At 46.2% G+C, this 13212-nt stretch overlaps 1 protein-coding gene across 1 annotated transcript in view; it reads left to right on the top strand.

Annotated features, from left to right (window-relative positions):
- Positions 1-12976, top strand: part of LOC108934149 (A disintegrin and metalloproteinase with thrombospondin motifs 2-like) — a 55141-nt gene extending 42165 nt beyond the window's left edge. Inside the window, exons 13-22 of the mRNA XM_029251124.1 lie at positions 3992-4125; positions 4626-4749; positions 5790-5870; positions 6121-6284; positions 6560-6719; positions 7898-8030; positions 8173-8380; positions 8492-8621; positions 9208-9297; positions 12101-12976. Of these exons, the coding sequence (XP_029106957.1) occupies positions 3992-4125; positions 4626-4749; positions 5790-5870; positions 6121-6284; positions 6560-6719; positions 7898-8030; positions 8173-8380; positions 8492-8621; positions 9208-9297; positions 12101-12843 (1967 nt within the window). The 3' untranslated portion in view covers positions 12844-12976. The remainder of the gene's footprint in view (positions 1-3991; positions 4126-4625; positions 4750-5789; positions 5871-6120; positions 6285-6559; positions 6720-7897; positions 8031-8172; positions 8381-8491; positions 8622-9207; positions 9298-12100) is intronic.
- The last annotated feature ends 236 nt before the right edge of the window (positions 12977-13212 follow it).

The following is a 13212-nucleotide window of genomic DNA, read 5'->3' as shown; positions in this document are numbered from 1 at the left end:
TTGTTCTCGGCTCGGTTACAACAGCATGGAAGAGCCATGAAAACGGTGATGAATTGGCTGTTACCTCAATATTCATAATTATGTTCAGTACAAGTTGTTGTTAATTTCCGCATTAACAGTAGGTTACAGTTGTGGATTTGAAAGTTTCAGTATTTCGGTGTACTTTGAAGTTCAGTTTCTTGAATATAATATAAAAATATAGAGAAGAGTAAATATTTCATCTTTAGTTGGTTACCTCACAGCGCTCCTTGGCTTTAACTGCAGGTTCGCTTCCTCGTTGTACATTTGAAAAAGGAGTGGATTGGAGGAAAAAACGAGAAAGTGACTGAGAAAATTGTAACTGTCTCATTCCTCCTTCAGTCGGAATTTTCCTTCCGGTCTTTGCCCCCCACCCCACAACTGCAGGCTCACATTTAAAGTAGAAAATCAGACCCGATTCCTCCGGAAAGTTGCTTATTTTGCTTACCTTGTGTGTTACGTTAACAAGCGTTGCGGCCCTACCTTAGAGCGTGGTGTTTCAGCGAGGTACAAATACAGCCGCCTCCCTCTGGGAAAGCAGGAGCGCTTCATCTGTCCCTTTAAATTCAGTTGTGTTAGAGAGTCGGAAGGTTGTCTTTCTAAGTTAGTTTACTTATGTCTCACAGTGCCTGGGTGGTGCGAGAGGACGTGGGTTTGATTCCCACTCAGTCTGTGTAGGGTTTGCATGCTCTCCCTGTGTCTGCGTATGTTTCCTCTGGGTGCTCTGGTTTCCTCCCACAGTCCAAAGACATGCTGTTGAGGTTCACCCATAGTTTTGAGTGACAGAGAGAGTGTGTGTCCCACTGATGTATGGATGAGTGACCCAGTGAAAGTAGTGTATCTAGCAGTGTAAGTCACCACGGTGAATAAGGTGTGTGGGCTCATAACACTACGTGGAGTTCATTGGAAGTCGCTTTGGTGAAAAGCGTCTGCTAAATAAATACATGTAAATGTTTATATATAGGGACTAAAATGCTGGTGAAGTCAGTGTTACACAAGGTGCGTAAGAATGACTTAAGCTCTAAAATGCCGTGAATCTCTCAGCTGTAAGGCTGCGCGACAAAATGAGAAGAAAATGCAGTGGCGCTCTTTTAAATAATGGATGTGGAGTGTTAAGTTGCATTAAGTTAAAAAAAAAAAAGTGCATCAAGTAGGCTGCGGGAAGATTTTCCCAGCTGTGTCAGTCGCAGCGCCGGCTCCCCCCCCCCCCCCAACCCAACCCCTGCTATTCCTCAGCCACTCATTCCGTGCTCCAAGAACAGGGAATCTAAGACAGCTGTTTTGCCTGCAAACACATGGAACTGTAATCACCCTGAAACTACATCTCTGGCGCTCCGCTCTTCCTGTGCTAAAGTATTATTACATCATTCCAAAAGTACTAAATCTCACAGAGGATATTAAAAATATCTTGTTATCCCATTTTTTAAACTAGTCATAACCTGATATTTAGTATATTTTCTAAAGGACTATAACAATGTGGTAACTGTGGTGCTCAGCCGCGGTTCCCGTCACCAGTTTACCCCCCCCGAACCTGTACCCTGGTAGCACCTGTACCGCGTTCTTTTTGTGCAAAAAAGAATGCTTAACTTTGGTGAGTTCGGATGTAGTAAATGCGTTATGTTTGAAAACTAGGCTTTAGCACTTTAGGAATTTGTTGCATTTATTTATTGCAAAATGATGCTGTAGTTCTCATGTAAAACAGATCCTCCCAGTGACGTGTTACTTTCTGAGTTTTTAAGATCCGGTGTTTGAGGAGGATATAGAAAATAGCATATATGCATGGAACTCTGGGAGAATCGGTGACCCTTGAGGAGTTTTTCAGTTCAATTCAATGTATTGTTATATTGTCACATGGTCACATGGAGCGCTGAATAAAGACAGAAGACAAATAGATAGATGTACATTAAATTACTACAGTAACCATGTAATTATTAAAGCTATAAGTAACCCGACTGGCCATGGAGGAAAGGAACACAAAGCTCCCAACTGAAAGCCAAGAGAGAAAAGAAAACCTCAGGGGGTCCAAAAAAAAGACTTTTAAATCAGTTTACGGTTATTGAAAACGTTGTTAATTTTAACTCTGTTGAAAACAGAGTTTCCCTGCCTGTGGCTCTCGCTTTACCTTAATCATTACCCTTCCCCCTGTCCACACTGACTTTGGAGAAAATCAGCAGGGCAGTTAGTAGAGTAGTGGTTAGTGCTACTGCCTTTGGCTCCCAAAGGTCACAGGTTTGCTTCTCACCTCTGGCTGTAGTACCTGTAAGCAAAGTACTTACCCTGAATTGCTGCGGTAATGTTACCCTGCTGTGTAAATAGGTGCGTAATTGTGACCTTGACACCGTAAGTTATTTTGGAGGAGAGCATGAGATAAATGTAATTTCTGGACACTTGAGGTGTAGCACCTGTCACATTGACTCTTTCATCCCCAAGCAAACGCCCAGAGAGAGAATCTGAGATCCGTCCGCGGTAAAACAGAGTATTAACGCTTTTCACTCGGCTCACTTTAGCATTTCGCCGACCTCAGCAGGAAGATGAGATTCGGTTCGCAGACTCGTCGTCTCCAGTTGTCCTCTGCAGACTATTCCCTACATGCAGCGCTAATCAGATCTTTCGCACGGAGAGGGAGATTCCGGCGCACAACTTGGCTACTCTGACAGCTATTTTCCGCATGATGTTTTGGAACTGTCAAGAATGTTAACTTTCATGCGACTAGAACGTTAACTTTTCGTACGGCGTCTGCCATTGGAAGCGCCTGGGTGTGTGTCGTCTCCACAGATTGTCGAACCGGTGTTTCGAGCTCCTCGCTGCTTGCAGCAGGAGATGATTCTGCCCGTGTTTCTCCTTTATTTATTCGAGTTATTTTTCCCGACCGCACAGAGTGGCACGTTTAATAAGCACCGTTCGCACGTCCACCCGTCGCCAACCGCTTGACCAGTGCGGGGTCGTGATGGTCCGGAGCCTATCCTGGAAGCGCAGAGTGTGGTGCAGGGATGGATGCCAGTCCATCGTAGTTAATTACTTCCCTCACTCATTAATGCCATGCTGTTACCTGTCTAGTTAGTTCGGTCATTACCTGTATTTGGGGCAGAAGGTAGTATAGTGGTGAGGGATGTCGTTTTGTTTGCATTTATTTATTTATTTATTTATTTATCAGATGCTTTTCTTCAAAGCGACTTCCAGTGAACTCTATGTAGTGTCATCAGTCCACAGATTACGATATTTTGTAATATGGACACTCTTGTTCTGAATACCGTACCGGTGACAAAAGAACTAACCCTTAACTGATCAATTGAAAAGCACTGCTGTATCGGAAAAACATCATGGATCAATCATTGTAAGTTGGCTATTAATACAAGCGTATTAATAATACACACACACACACGGCACCCCAGACCCGCCAGAGAGCAGGACCCAGCCAAACCCACCCCCACCCACCCCCCCCCATAATAATGAATCATCAATCATAATTCCCAGTACTTCTTGTAGTATGTTCTGATCAAGGTTTTCTGGTCATGTTGTGGTTAGAGCTGCTTCCTGTGGATCCCATGGTTGCAAGTTCAAATTATTCCTCCACCTGTAGTACACTCGAACAAGGTACTACGCATAAATTGGTTTGTTAAATTACCGGGCTGTGTGAAGGGGTAAATAATGTCTATAAATAAATATTTATATATATATAAATATTATACTTTAAATATTGGGGAAAAGCATCACCGAAATTGTGTGTGAAATTAGATGAAAAACTAAAAGAAAGCCCTAGTATAAAATTCAACATTCATCCATGTCAGTTGTCCATTTTTCTAGAATAGTATTAATGCATTTTTAAAGAGGTTACCGTAGGTTATCGTAACGGGACCCTGCCGTAAGTTGAGGACCACAAAGTGCATCTTCATGAAAAATGTGAATGAGAACCATATGGTTGTCGTGAGATACTCATGGCTGGTTCCTGGGAAACTGATCTCTCCATTTCCAGCCAGCGAACGATGTCACCTGTACTGTCAGTCCAAGGAGACCAGAGATGTGGTCTACATGAAGAGGATGGTCCACGACGGGACGCGCTGCTCTTACAGGGACCCCTACAGCATCTGCGTGCGAGGAGATTGTGCTGTAAGTGCCGGGAGGTTTGTTGGAACGGGCTCACGGGAACGTCACTCCCTATAACCGGCAGCAGGTTGTGCATTCGCATCCCACCCCTCCGTCTTCATGCAGGATAAGGGGCTCTCTCCGCTTGTCCACGTGCATTTCAAATGCATTCAAACTGAAAGGTGGGACCGCCTTAATTCATCTCCCTTCCACAGCGTTTACAGCTTGTGACTTTGGATTTACGAACAAATCAAGTTATGAACAGATTTTCCAGTACGAGTTGCGCTTGTGAGTTGAGGAGCCGTGTGTGAGTGACAGGCATTGCGTCCAAGGTGTCCCATCTTGTGCTCCACGCTCTCAGGGATGGCGATGATGGCGAGCACAGCGCTCTCTGGACAAATGGCTGCGGGAAATGGACGAAAGGACAGATGGATTATAGCTGCACTTACAGCGTCCTGCCTTTACTGGGTGTTACACGTCCCACTTGAAAGCCATGTGGTCACGTCAGCATTGTGTCTCTGCAGAAAGTTGGCTGTGACAGCGTGATTGGCTCGAACCTCGTGGAGGACAACTGCGGCGTCTGTGGTGGGGACAACTCAACCTGTGAGGTCATTAAGGGCAACATCACCCGCAGCGTGAAGAAACAAGGTACCAAAAAAACTCTCCATCTTCTCGTCTCACTCAGCCACGGTGCTCAAAAACAACCATTAATTTTTCATAGGTGAACAGACAATATTCTATGAAAACGTGTACAGTGGATCCAAAGTGGATTTAAATGCCAAAGTCTTTCTTTTCCAAAATTAATAACAAAAATGTTTTTCAATACAATATGTTAATAGATTATTAATAGAACACAATGCAAACGGTAATATGCTCAAATCTATGATCAGGATACTGTGCAGAATTCAAATATAGTACATATACAGTATATAGTATCATATATATGATAAGGTTCTGATGGGGTCATACTGGAAATACCGTGTACCACGGTGTACTCTTAATCAGTGGCTGTTGCACGGTAAACAATAAAGGGCCTGAGACGCAAAAGCCAGTAGCTAAAGGCCTGTTACAGAAGAGTACAGTACACATCAAGTGGTTTCAGAGTGGTTTGCTAATGAAAGGAAATTTTCTTTATCCATTTTATTATATTTATTAACTACTATAATGGCAGTATAGGCGAGCTGGATGCAAGTGGGATGACAAGTAGCTTTGGGTCCAAAGATTGCATGTTTGGTTTCCCCCTCCAGCTGTAGTACCCTTGACAAAGGTACTTATTGTCCATTGCTCCAATAAAAGTACCCAGATTTATAAAGGGGTAAATCACGGTAGGGGGTGTGGTGACGCAGTGGGTTTGACCTGTGCCTGCTTTCTGGTGGGTTTGGGGTTCGAGTCCTACTTGGGGCGCCTTTCGATGGAGTGGCGTCCCGTCCTGGGTGTGGCCCCTCCCCCTTCGGCCTTGCGCCCTGCATTGCCGGGTTAGGCTCCACGACCTGGTTTCGGGCAGTGTGTGTGTAAATCAAAGTAAGGAGCTTAATACTGTAAGCTTCTTTGAAGAAAAGCATCGGAAAAATGAGTAAATGTAAGTGATCAAAATGTGGTGTTGAGACCTTACCATTTTTAGTTTGAATTCTGCTTACTGAATTTTTGAAGTTCTCGGACGTCTTCTGGCATCTTTTTCGTTCTCCTAGGTTTTGTGGAGATTTTGGAGGTTCCCTCGGGAGCTCGGCACCTGCACATCGAGGAGTTCAAGGGAACACCCCATATTCTGGGTAGGCTTCCGCTCTGTTCTCAGTGAGCTCGTGACCACCTGGACACTGGGTCTTTGTTGTTGAGGAGCTTCTTACTGGAAGACATTCTGGCACTGGGACAGCAGCTCCAGCGATGTTGTTGAGTGTTCCTCTAAAGGATTTGTAGTCATCTCGATCACTTCACCGCAGTGTTCGCGAGACCCCTGCGGAACGTTCAGCACACCCCAGCCTGTCTGCCAAGGAAATCTGGAAGGGTGTTTGTTGTTTGCAGCGCTGAAGAACCTGGAAACGGGGCAGTTTTTCTTGAACGATGAGGACGAGTTCCCCGAGTCGCGGTCCGTCATCGAGAAGGGTGTGGAGTGGGAATACCACAATGACGACGACAAGGAGACGGTTCTGACCAGTGGGCCTCTCAGCCACGCGGTCTTAATTATGGTAACTCCTTTTGTGTTATTATTATATTTCGTCACAGACTTCTGATGGCAACTTTGCTTCAGAATCGTAGTGGTTCTCTTGGCTTTTTTTCCCAGCCGTACCTGCACGTAGTAGCAATCATTCTCCTCATGTCTCCCTTTCCACACGCGAGATTATAAATTAAGAAACACTGTCAGTTGCCTTTGGACAAAGGTGTTTTGCCAGATAAATAGCTAGGAATAATAATAATTTGAGTCACGCCGTAGCAGAGCTTTGTCTTTCCCTTCCCTCCGCAGATACGAACGATCGGCGACTCGAAGGTCACTCTGTCGTACAAGTACTTTGTCGCCGAGGAGCCGGAGCCCTCCATTGAGAACGATGTGCTGGCAGAGGACTCGCTGCACTTCGAGTGGGCGCTGAAGAAGTGGTCGCACTGCTCCAAACCCTGCGGGGGAGGTACAGTGCAGAGAATGGACCCCCGGATTACGTGTTCTTGTCATTGTCGTCGTTTTGGCACTTAATTGAATTGAAAGCGTGTCACGTTCGTTTACACAGAAGTACAATGTCCTTGAGACATCCAGGATAAATAATGGACTCAAGGGTAGCGCGGCAGGGTTATTTCTAAAAATTTGAACCAGCTGACTTGGACACAGGACACCTCGAGCGCTAGGTTTTAATGCGAGATTTGTTTCCACGTGTCCATGTGTTTGCTTATCATCTGATGTCAGTCACATGTGTAAGATGTGTTGGAATCAGCTGGTAGAAGGGTGGTTGGTGCTCCTGCCTTTATACCCAAAGAGTGCAGGTTCAAATCCAAACTCTAATAACCTTGAGAAAGGTACTTACTGTAAAGTGCTCCAGTAAAATTATCTGGTTGTATAGATTGTAAATCCAGCCATGTGCTGCTTAATGACTGACTGCATATATCAAGGTGGTTCTATAAGATGATAATGGAGCTGAAAAGCTCTTAGCATCATTGTAGCACAACATGTTCATCATGATGCTGCTGTAAACAAACCTACTGGTCTGTCAGTTGTATAAAAGTATAGTCTATACACTTCATAATAAACACCTATGTTACTGGTTTATGTATTTACTATACTGTACTTTTTATCCTTATTTTACTGTGAGAGTAAAAGTAAAATAAATCTCGGTGAACAGAGAGTACACTTTTACTATTTACCCTTTCTACTTATAAAGTTTACTGTGAAACAGTTTGCTGTGTTATGTCGGCAGCAGCATCATAAATCTCGTGTTTACCGAGTCTCTTGACTGCATCGAGGCTATACCATCTAGCTTTGCATAGGTACACTGTATGATCGAGGCTATATCATCTAGATGTGTATAAGTACGCTCAATGATCGAGGCTATACCATCTAGATGTGTATAAGTACACTCTATGGCATTCGCACAGTGATGAAATCGCCTAATGATGCATTTCTCAGAACGTACCCCCGTCGTTAAGTGACACACGTTTGTAGCTTAACATTGTAAGTCACGTTGGAGCTAAACTAGTAAATGCAAAATCAGTGCCGTCTCATGTGGTACTACCTGAAACATCAGCCACAGAATATCACTACTGAAATGGAAGCAACATCATGGCCAAGCTGTGTCTTTGTCTTTACCTGCACCAGGTAAGCAGTACACACGGTACGGGTGCAGGAGGAAGGCTGATAACAAGCTAGTGGAGCGTCTCTACTGCGAGAACATCCGGAAGCCCCAAGCCATCAGCAGAAGCTGCAACCTGATGGAGTGTTCCGAGCCCATGTACGCGCACCGAACGCACACCCGTCTCGCTTCCACTTTGCTACTCGTTATGAGTCGTCTGAGCGTTTAGCTGCGTCTCTGTGCTTCTCCGGGCTGCGTGGTGCTGCGTGCAGCCTCACCGCGGCTCCCTTTGTTTCTTCAGCTGGGTGACTGGAGACTGGGAGGCGTGCAGTTCTTCCTGCGGGAAGTCGGGGTTCCAGCTGCGCTCCGTGCGCTGCATCCAGCCCCTGTCTGACGGCACAAGCCGCTCCATTCACAGCAAGTACTGCGACCAGGAGCGACCTGAAGCGCGCCGGCCGTGCAACCGGCACCTCTGTCCCCCGCAGTGGACGGTTGGCATCTGGTCCCAGGTGAGGGGGCATCACTGCGTGTTTGGGGAAGAGACATCCGTCACACCGTTTGGCTGCGTGCACCCGGTACGGGTGTGTTTGTGCGTGTCTTCACGGCATGCCTTTTCACAGTGCTCCGTGAGCTGTGGCAATGGGACGCAGGAGCGGGAGGTGCGGTGCGACGCTCATGAGAACACCGTCAGCCTCTGCCCGGGGAGCAGGCCAGGAAACATCAGGGCGTGTCAGCAGCCGCCCTGTCCAAGTCCGTATTCCGCTACGAAAGTCTTTCCCTTCGAAAGCACTGCCTCTTATGCACGCAAAACGCCCACGCCCCTGAACTGCCTGTCCTCTGCAGGGCTGTACGGTGCTTGGATCGTTTCTTGAAATCGGGAACTTGGGGAAGCTGCGAGCTCTTGGCGAGCGGCGCAGATTTCCAGTGTAACGTGTTCAGTTCCAGAGTTCGCCTCCGTTCCAGGAACGGGTGGAAAACCCAGGACCGTAGATCCCTGCTTCCCTCATTCAGCCAGTCACAAATTCGCTCTCCTCTCACCTGCCGTTCTCTTCCACGTCACGTTCCTGAAATTCACTCTGCTGGAATGTTATATCTGTGTGGTATTCAACTTAAATAAGGCAACTGCGTGTAGGAGCGCTGCCGCTCTACTACGCAAGAGTCATAGACTGAAGCATTTCAGACTCGCTGAGCTAAAAGATTAAAAAAAAAATAAATAAATAGAATTCTACAATTATGTAACAAAGAAAAGAAGGTTTAGATCGTGACCCTTAGTTCGGGTTTGCTTTGCGTAGAAATATTGACCTCGTTGAAAGCAACGTTTCTCCTTGTCTTCCAGAGAGTCCGGCTGACCTCAACAACAAAGGCAACCTCCTGGTGCACTTTCTGTCCAGGCCTGATCTCGATTTCCCCGTCCCGAAGACGTCAAGTAAACGACCCCTTTATAACTCTGAGCGTGGCCTGCAATGCATGCGGTTCCCCACGTGGACCTTGCCTTTCTCCCTGTCCCTGTCCCTGTGGGGGAAGCTCCCCTGAACGCAGCAAGATGCACGTCTCCTGGGTTGCGCTTCTTCTCGGTGTCTTTGCGAAGGAGAGTCTGTGCCTCTTATTGCTTTTCCTCTCACGTACGGTACGCGCCTCGTGGGGCCCTGCGTTGGAAAGCTGCCCTCTTACCCCCCTTCAGTCGGCTGGCTGGAAACTTTCCGACGGGAGCGGCCTCCGGTATGCGGCAGCCCTGAGACCGGGCACCGTCCCTCGGCTGTGTTTCGGTTAACCTCTCGCTGCTCTCCATGAATTCTCATTCTCGCGAACAAGAGCTTCATTCTCAGTCTGTTATTCTCAGAATAGTGGGGAAATTGTCTGGTCCGTCTCCTAGTTCGACACGCTGAAGGAGAAAGCAAGCGCATCGTGAAATGTTAGGAGGCACCTCGGCACAATCGACAGCAAGCACAACGTATGAGCAATTAGCCGAAAAATCGGGTGTCGCAAAGTTGACCTTGTCGTCTACTATCCTTTTCCTTCTCCCTTTTTGGCTCCTGCCTGTTAACTCTAAGCTCAGCAAAGGAGACCTCAACGGAATCTTCGTAAGCTTTAGCTTCCTGTCCCAATTCGATGATTACTGACCGCTCTCTTTGACTGCTAAAATATATTTTTTAATCGATTTTACGTGATCATGAAAGCAAATACAGCTGACCCTTGAACAACACGGGTTTGAACTGCGCGAGTCCACTTATACACGGATGTTTTTCAAAAAAATGTATTGGAAAATCTTTTGGAGATTTGCGACAATTTGAAAAAACTCGCAGCGAACGGCGAGAAATTTCGAGAAATATCGAAAAAACTAAGAAAAAGTTAGGTATGTCACGAATGGATAAAATATACGTCGATACTTGCCTATTTTATCATTTACTACAATAAAATATACACGTAATACGTATAACATCTACAGTGTTTTGTATCATATAAGACAATATTGATGTAGTAACTGAGAGGCAGACGATTCATTTTGTAAACAGACGACAAAAACTTACGGTATCGATAAATACGGTACGGTACTGTAGATGTATTTTCCTTAATTGGTTTTTCTTGATAACATCTTCTTTTCTCTAGCTTACTTTATTGTAAAAATACAGTGTATAATACGTATACAAAGTAAGTGTTAATCGACTGTTTCTGTCATCGGTAAGGCTTCCGCTCAACAGTAGGCTATTAGTAGTTAAGTCTTTGGGAAGTCAAAAGTTATAGGCAGGTTTTCGACTCCGCGGGGGGTCGGTGCCCCAACCCCTGTGTTGTTCAAGGGTCAACTGTATATAATATTCATTTAATCTGAATAGTTTAAGGAGTGCCACATCTGGGCCAAGTGGCGTTATTTACGAGAGACGCACTCGGTCATCAGAAGAGAGCGGTAAGAATAGAATTCTTATAAGAAGACTCATTTCTTATTTGGGCATCGTGCAAGGAAACGTTGTGTGTGGAAAAATACTGGGAAGCGTATGCCAAAATTCATATCCTATCCAGAATGTGTGTATGCACTATATGCACTGCTTGTGTGTGCTGTGTGTTGCAAATATGGAAATTACTGTCTCTCTATTAAAGGTAAATGTCCAGAAGTGATTCAAAATCCTTCCTGGGGAAAAAGAAAAAACATTTTTTTGTAAATAATTACTGAAGAACTATGCCTTATCTCTGACTGAATGTACTGCGGTTTGTCTGTGAAAGTGCTGAGAAGCCGGTGGGACCGTCTGACTTTGGAGGTCGGTAGGTCAGGGGTGGTAGGTTGGCGAGGCATCCTTCAGCAGTCATGGTGTTGGTACGGTGTTGTGTCACTTAAATACATAACCTTTTGCAACTGCTCTATGTTGTGAACTGTACAATGTTAGTGTTTCAAATGGAACTTCTGACTGCAAGCTACACTACACTGTATATAAATAGGTGTTGGCTGTATTTAATAAGTATTTAATAATGTCTATGACTGTTACCTTTTTTGCCTCTTTAAATAGCTATGATACCGTAATGTACTCTGGTTAACATTGGAAAATATTTCGGGTGGACTTACATGCAATGAGGTTTATATGCACTTTGATTTTTCAGGGAGATTGCTTTAAAGTATTTCAAATGTTAAATACATCAATTTCATGTGCTGCTGTACCACTTCACTGTTTACATTGACATAGAATTATTAAATTTATTATTTATATAGTGTTCAAAGTATGGATTGATTGAGTTGGGGATATGGGCAATATTGGGGAATACTCACCGTATTGTTTTGTAAAATCTTGTAACCATAATAGTAACATATGTTGAAAATATGAAGCATGCACATTACACACGACAGATACTGTGTTGCAGAATAATTTACTACAACCGGAATAACTTTTTTATCAATTTACTCAACTGCCAGCCATAGGAAGCACTTTCCCAGGGAACACTTTTAAAAGGATCACCTCTCTTAACAAAACATTAAACGGTGAATATTAAATTATGTCAGCTGATGGAACATTAATATTTTACCGTCGCGAGCTGCCGGCTCTTGCTCCAGTCTCCTCCTTTTCTAAGCTCCCTTGGTCTTGCCAAGCTCGGAATGCTAGCACGTTTGATTGAGAGCCGCTGCATGTCGGATTTAACGCTCCTCCAGCAGACACACGCTTCACTAACGCCGTCGCGAGAAGCGCCGTCGGGGCCGCGCTCCCGGAGCTCGGGCGTCTCTCCTCATGTTCTCGTGTCCCCCTCAGATCAGCGCTGTCAACACGACAAGTCCGTTTTCTGTCGCATGGAGGTGCTGAGCAGATACTGCTCCCTTGCGGGCTACAAGCGGATGTGCTGCAAGAGCTGCGCGGAAGGCGACCGCGTCGCCGGTGGCGCGCCCACCGGCTCCACCGCGACAACCCCGAACCCGAGCCCGACCCCTACCGTCCCCGCCCCTCCGACTCCAAACGGGCAAACCTCGGTCCCCGGCACGGTCAGCGTAGGTTACGTGACATCCCCCACCGAAGGCCCCGAGCAAGACACCGCCACAGTCCTCAGCTACGCAACCGCGACGGGTTCTTCGCAGCCCGTCTCCGACGCGACTCGCGGACACCCCGACGCTCTCGGCCCGACCCCCCTCTCAAGGAGCGGCACCGTTCCTGGGACGGCCCGCATCACCGAAGGCGCGTTCGGCCCCGCCGCCACAACGTCTCCCGAAGAGCCGCCGGGTCTCAGCCCCAGTCCCTCAGGTGCACTCGGTGCGGATGGGCTCCGGCCCCAGCTCACCGTGCCCCCACCCACAGCGAGGAGCGAAAGAGATGCTGGAGAACCCGCGGGAGAAACCAACTCCATCGATGTGCCGCACTGGACGCTAAGCGTGGACAGAAACTTCTCCCAGAACTACCTCAGCAGGAGAAGGACTCAGAACTCATTTGTTCAGAAGATCTTAGCGGAAAAAAGGAGGCAAAGCGCCCTCCTCAGAAGAAGAAAGATAAAGGCAGGCATCTGAGGTGCATTTTCTCTTATAGAGATGGATCTTCTTAGACTGTCGTCGCTTTACCACGTACGGTTTGCTCAGTGGCGCCGTGCCAAACACTGGAAACAAGGTATGGAACGTGTTCCTTCTCGCTAGTGTTGTGACGTCTTTGTGGGGTGGGGTGGGGTGGGGGGCATGCAGGGGGAGTGCAGCTACACATCCCTGCTTCAGGGACATCACTACAAACACATTCTTACAAAATTTCATGCTTCAAACAGCAAACAATTTTACGTTCTTACAGTGAAGAGCAACATCATCACAAGTGTCCCTTTTCCTCCACTTCAAATGATCTTCATCATCTACTATATACATCTATATACAGTAATACTACAGTATATATAA

Source organism: Scleropages formosus, chromosome 4 (assembly GCF_900964775.1).
Source record: "Scleropages formosus chromosome 4, fSclFor1.1, whole genome shotgun sequence".
Taxonomy (NCBI): domain Eukaryota; kingdom Metazoa; phylum Chordata; class Actinopteri; order Osteoglossiformes; family Osteoglossidae; genus Scleropages; species Scleropages formosus.
Note: the sequence above shows the minus strand (reverse complement) of the source record. Positions and strands in the feature narration are given on the sequence as shown.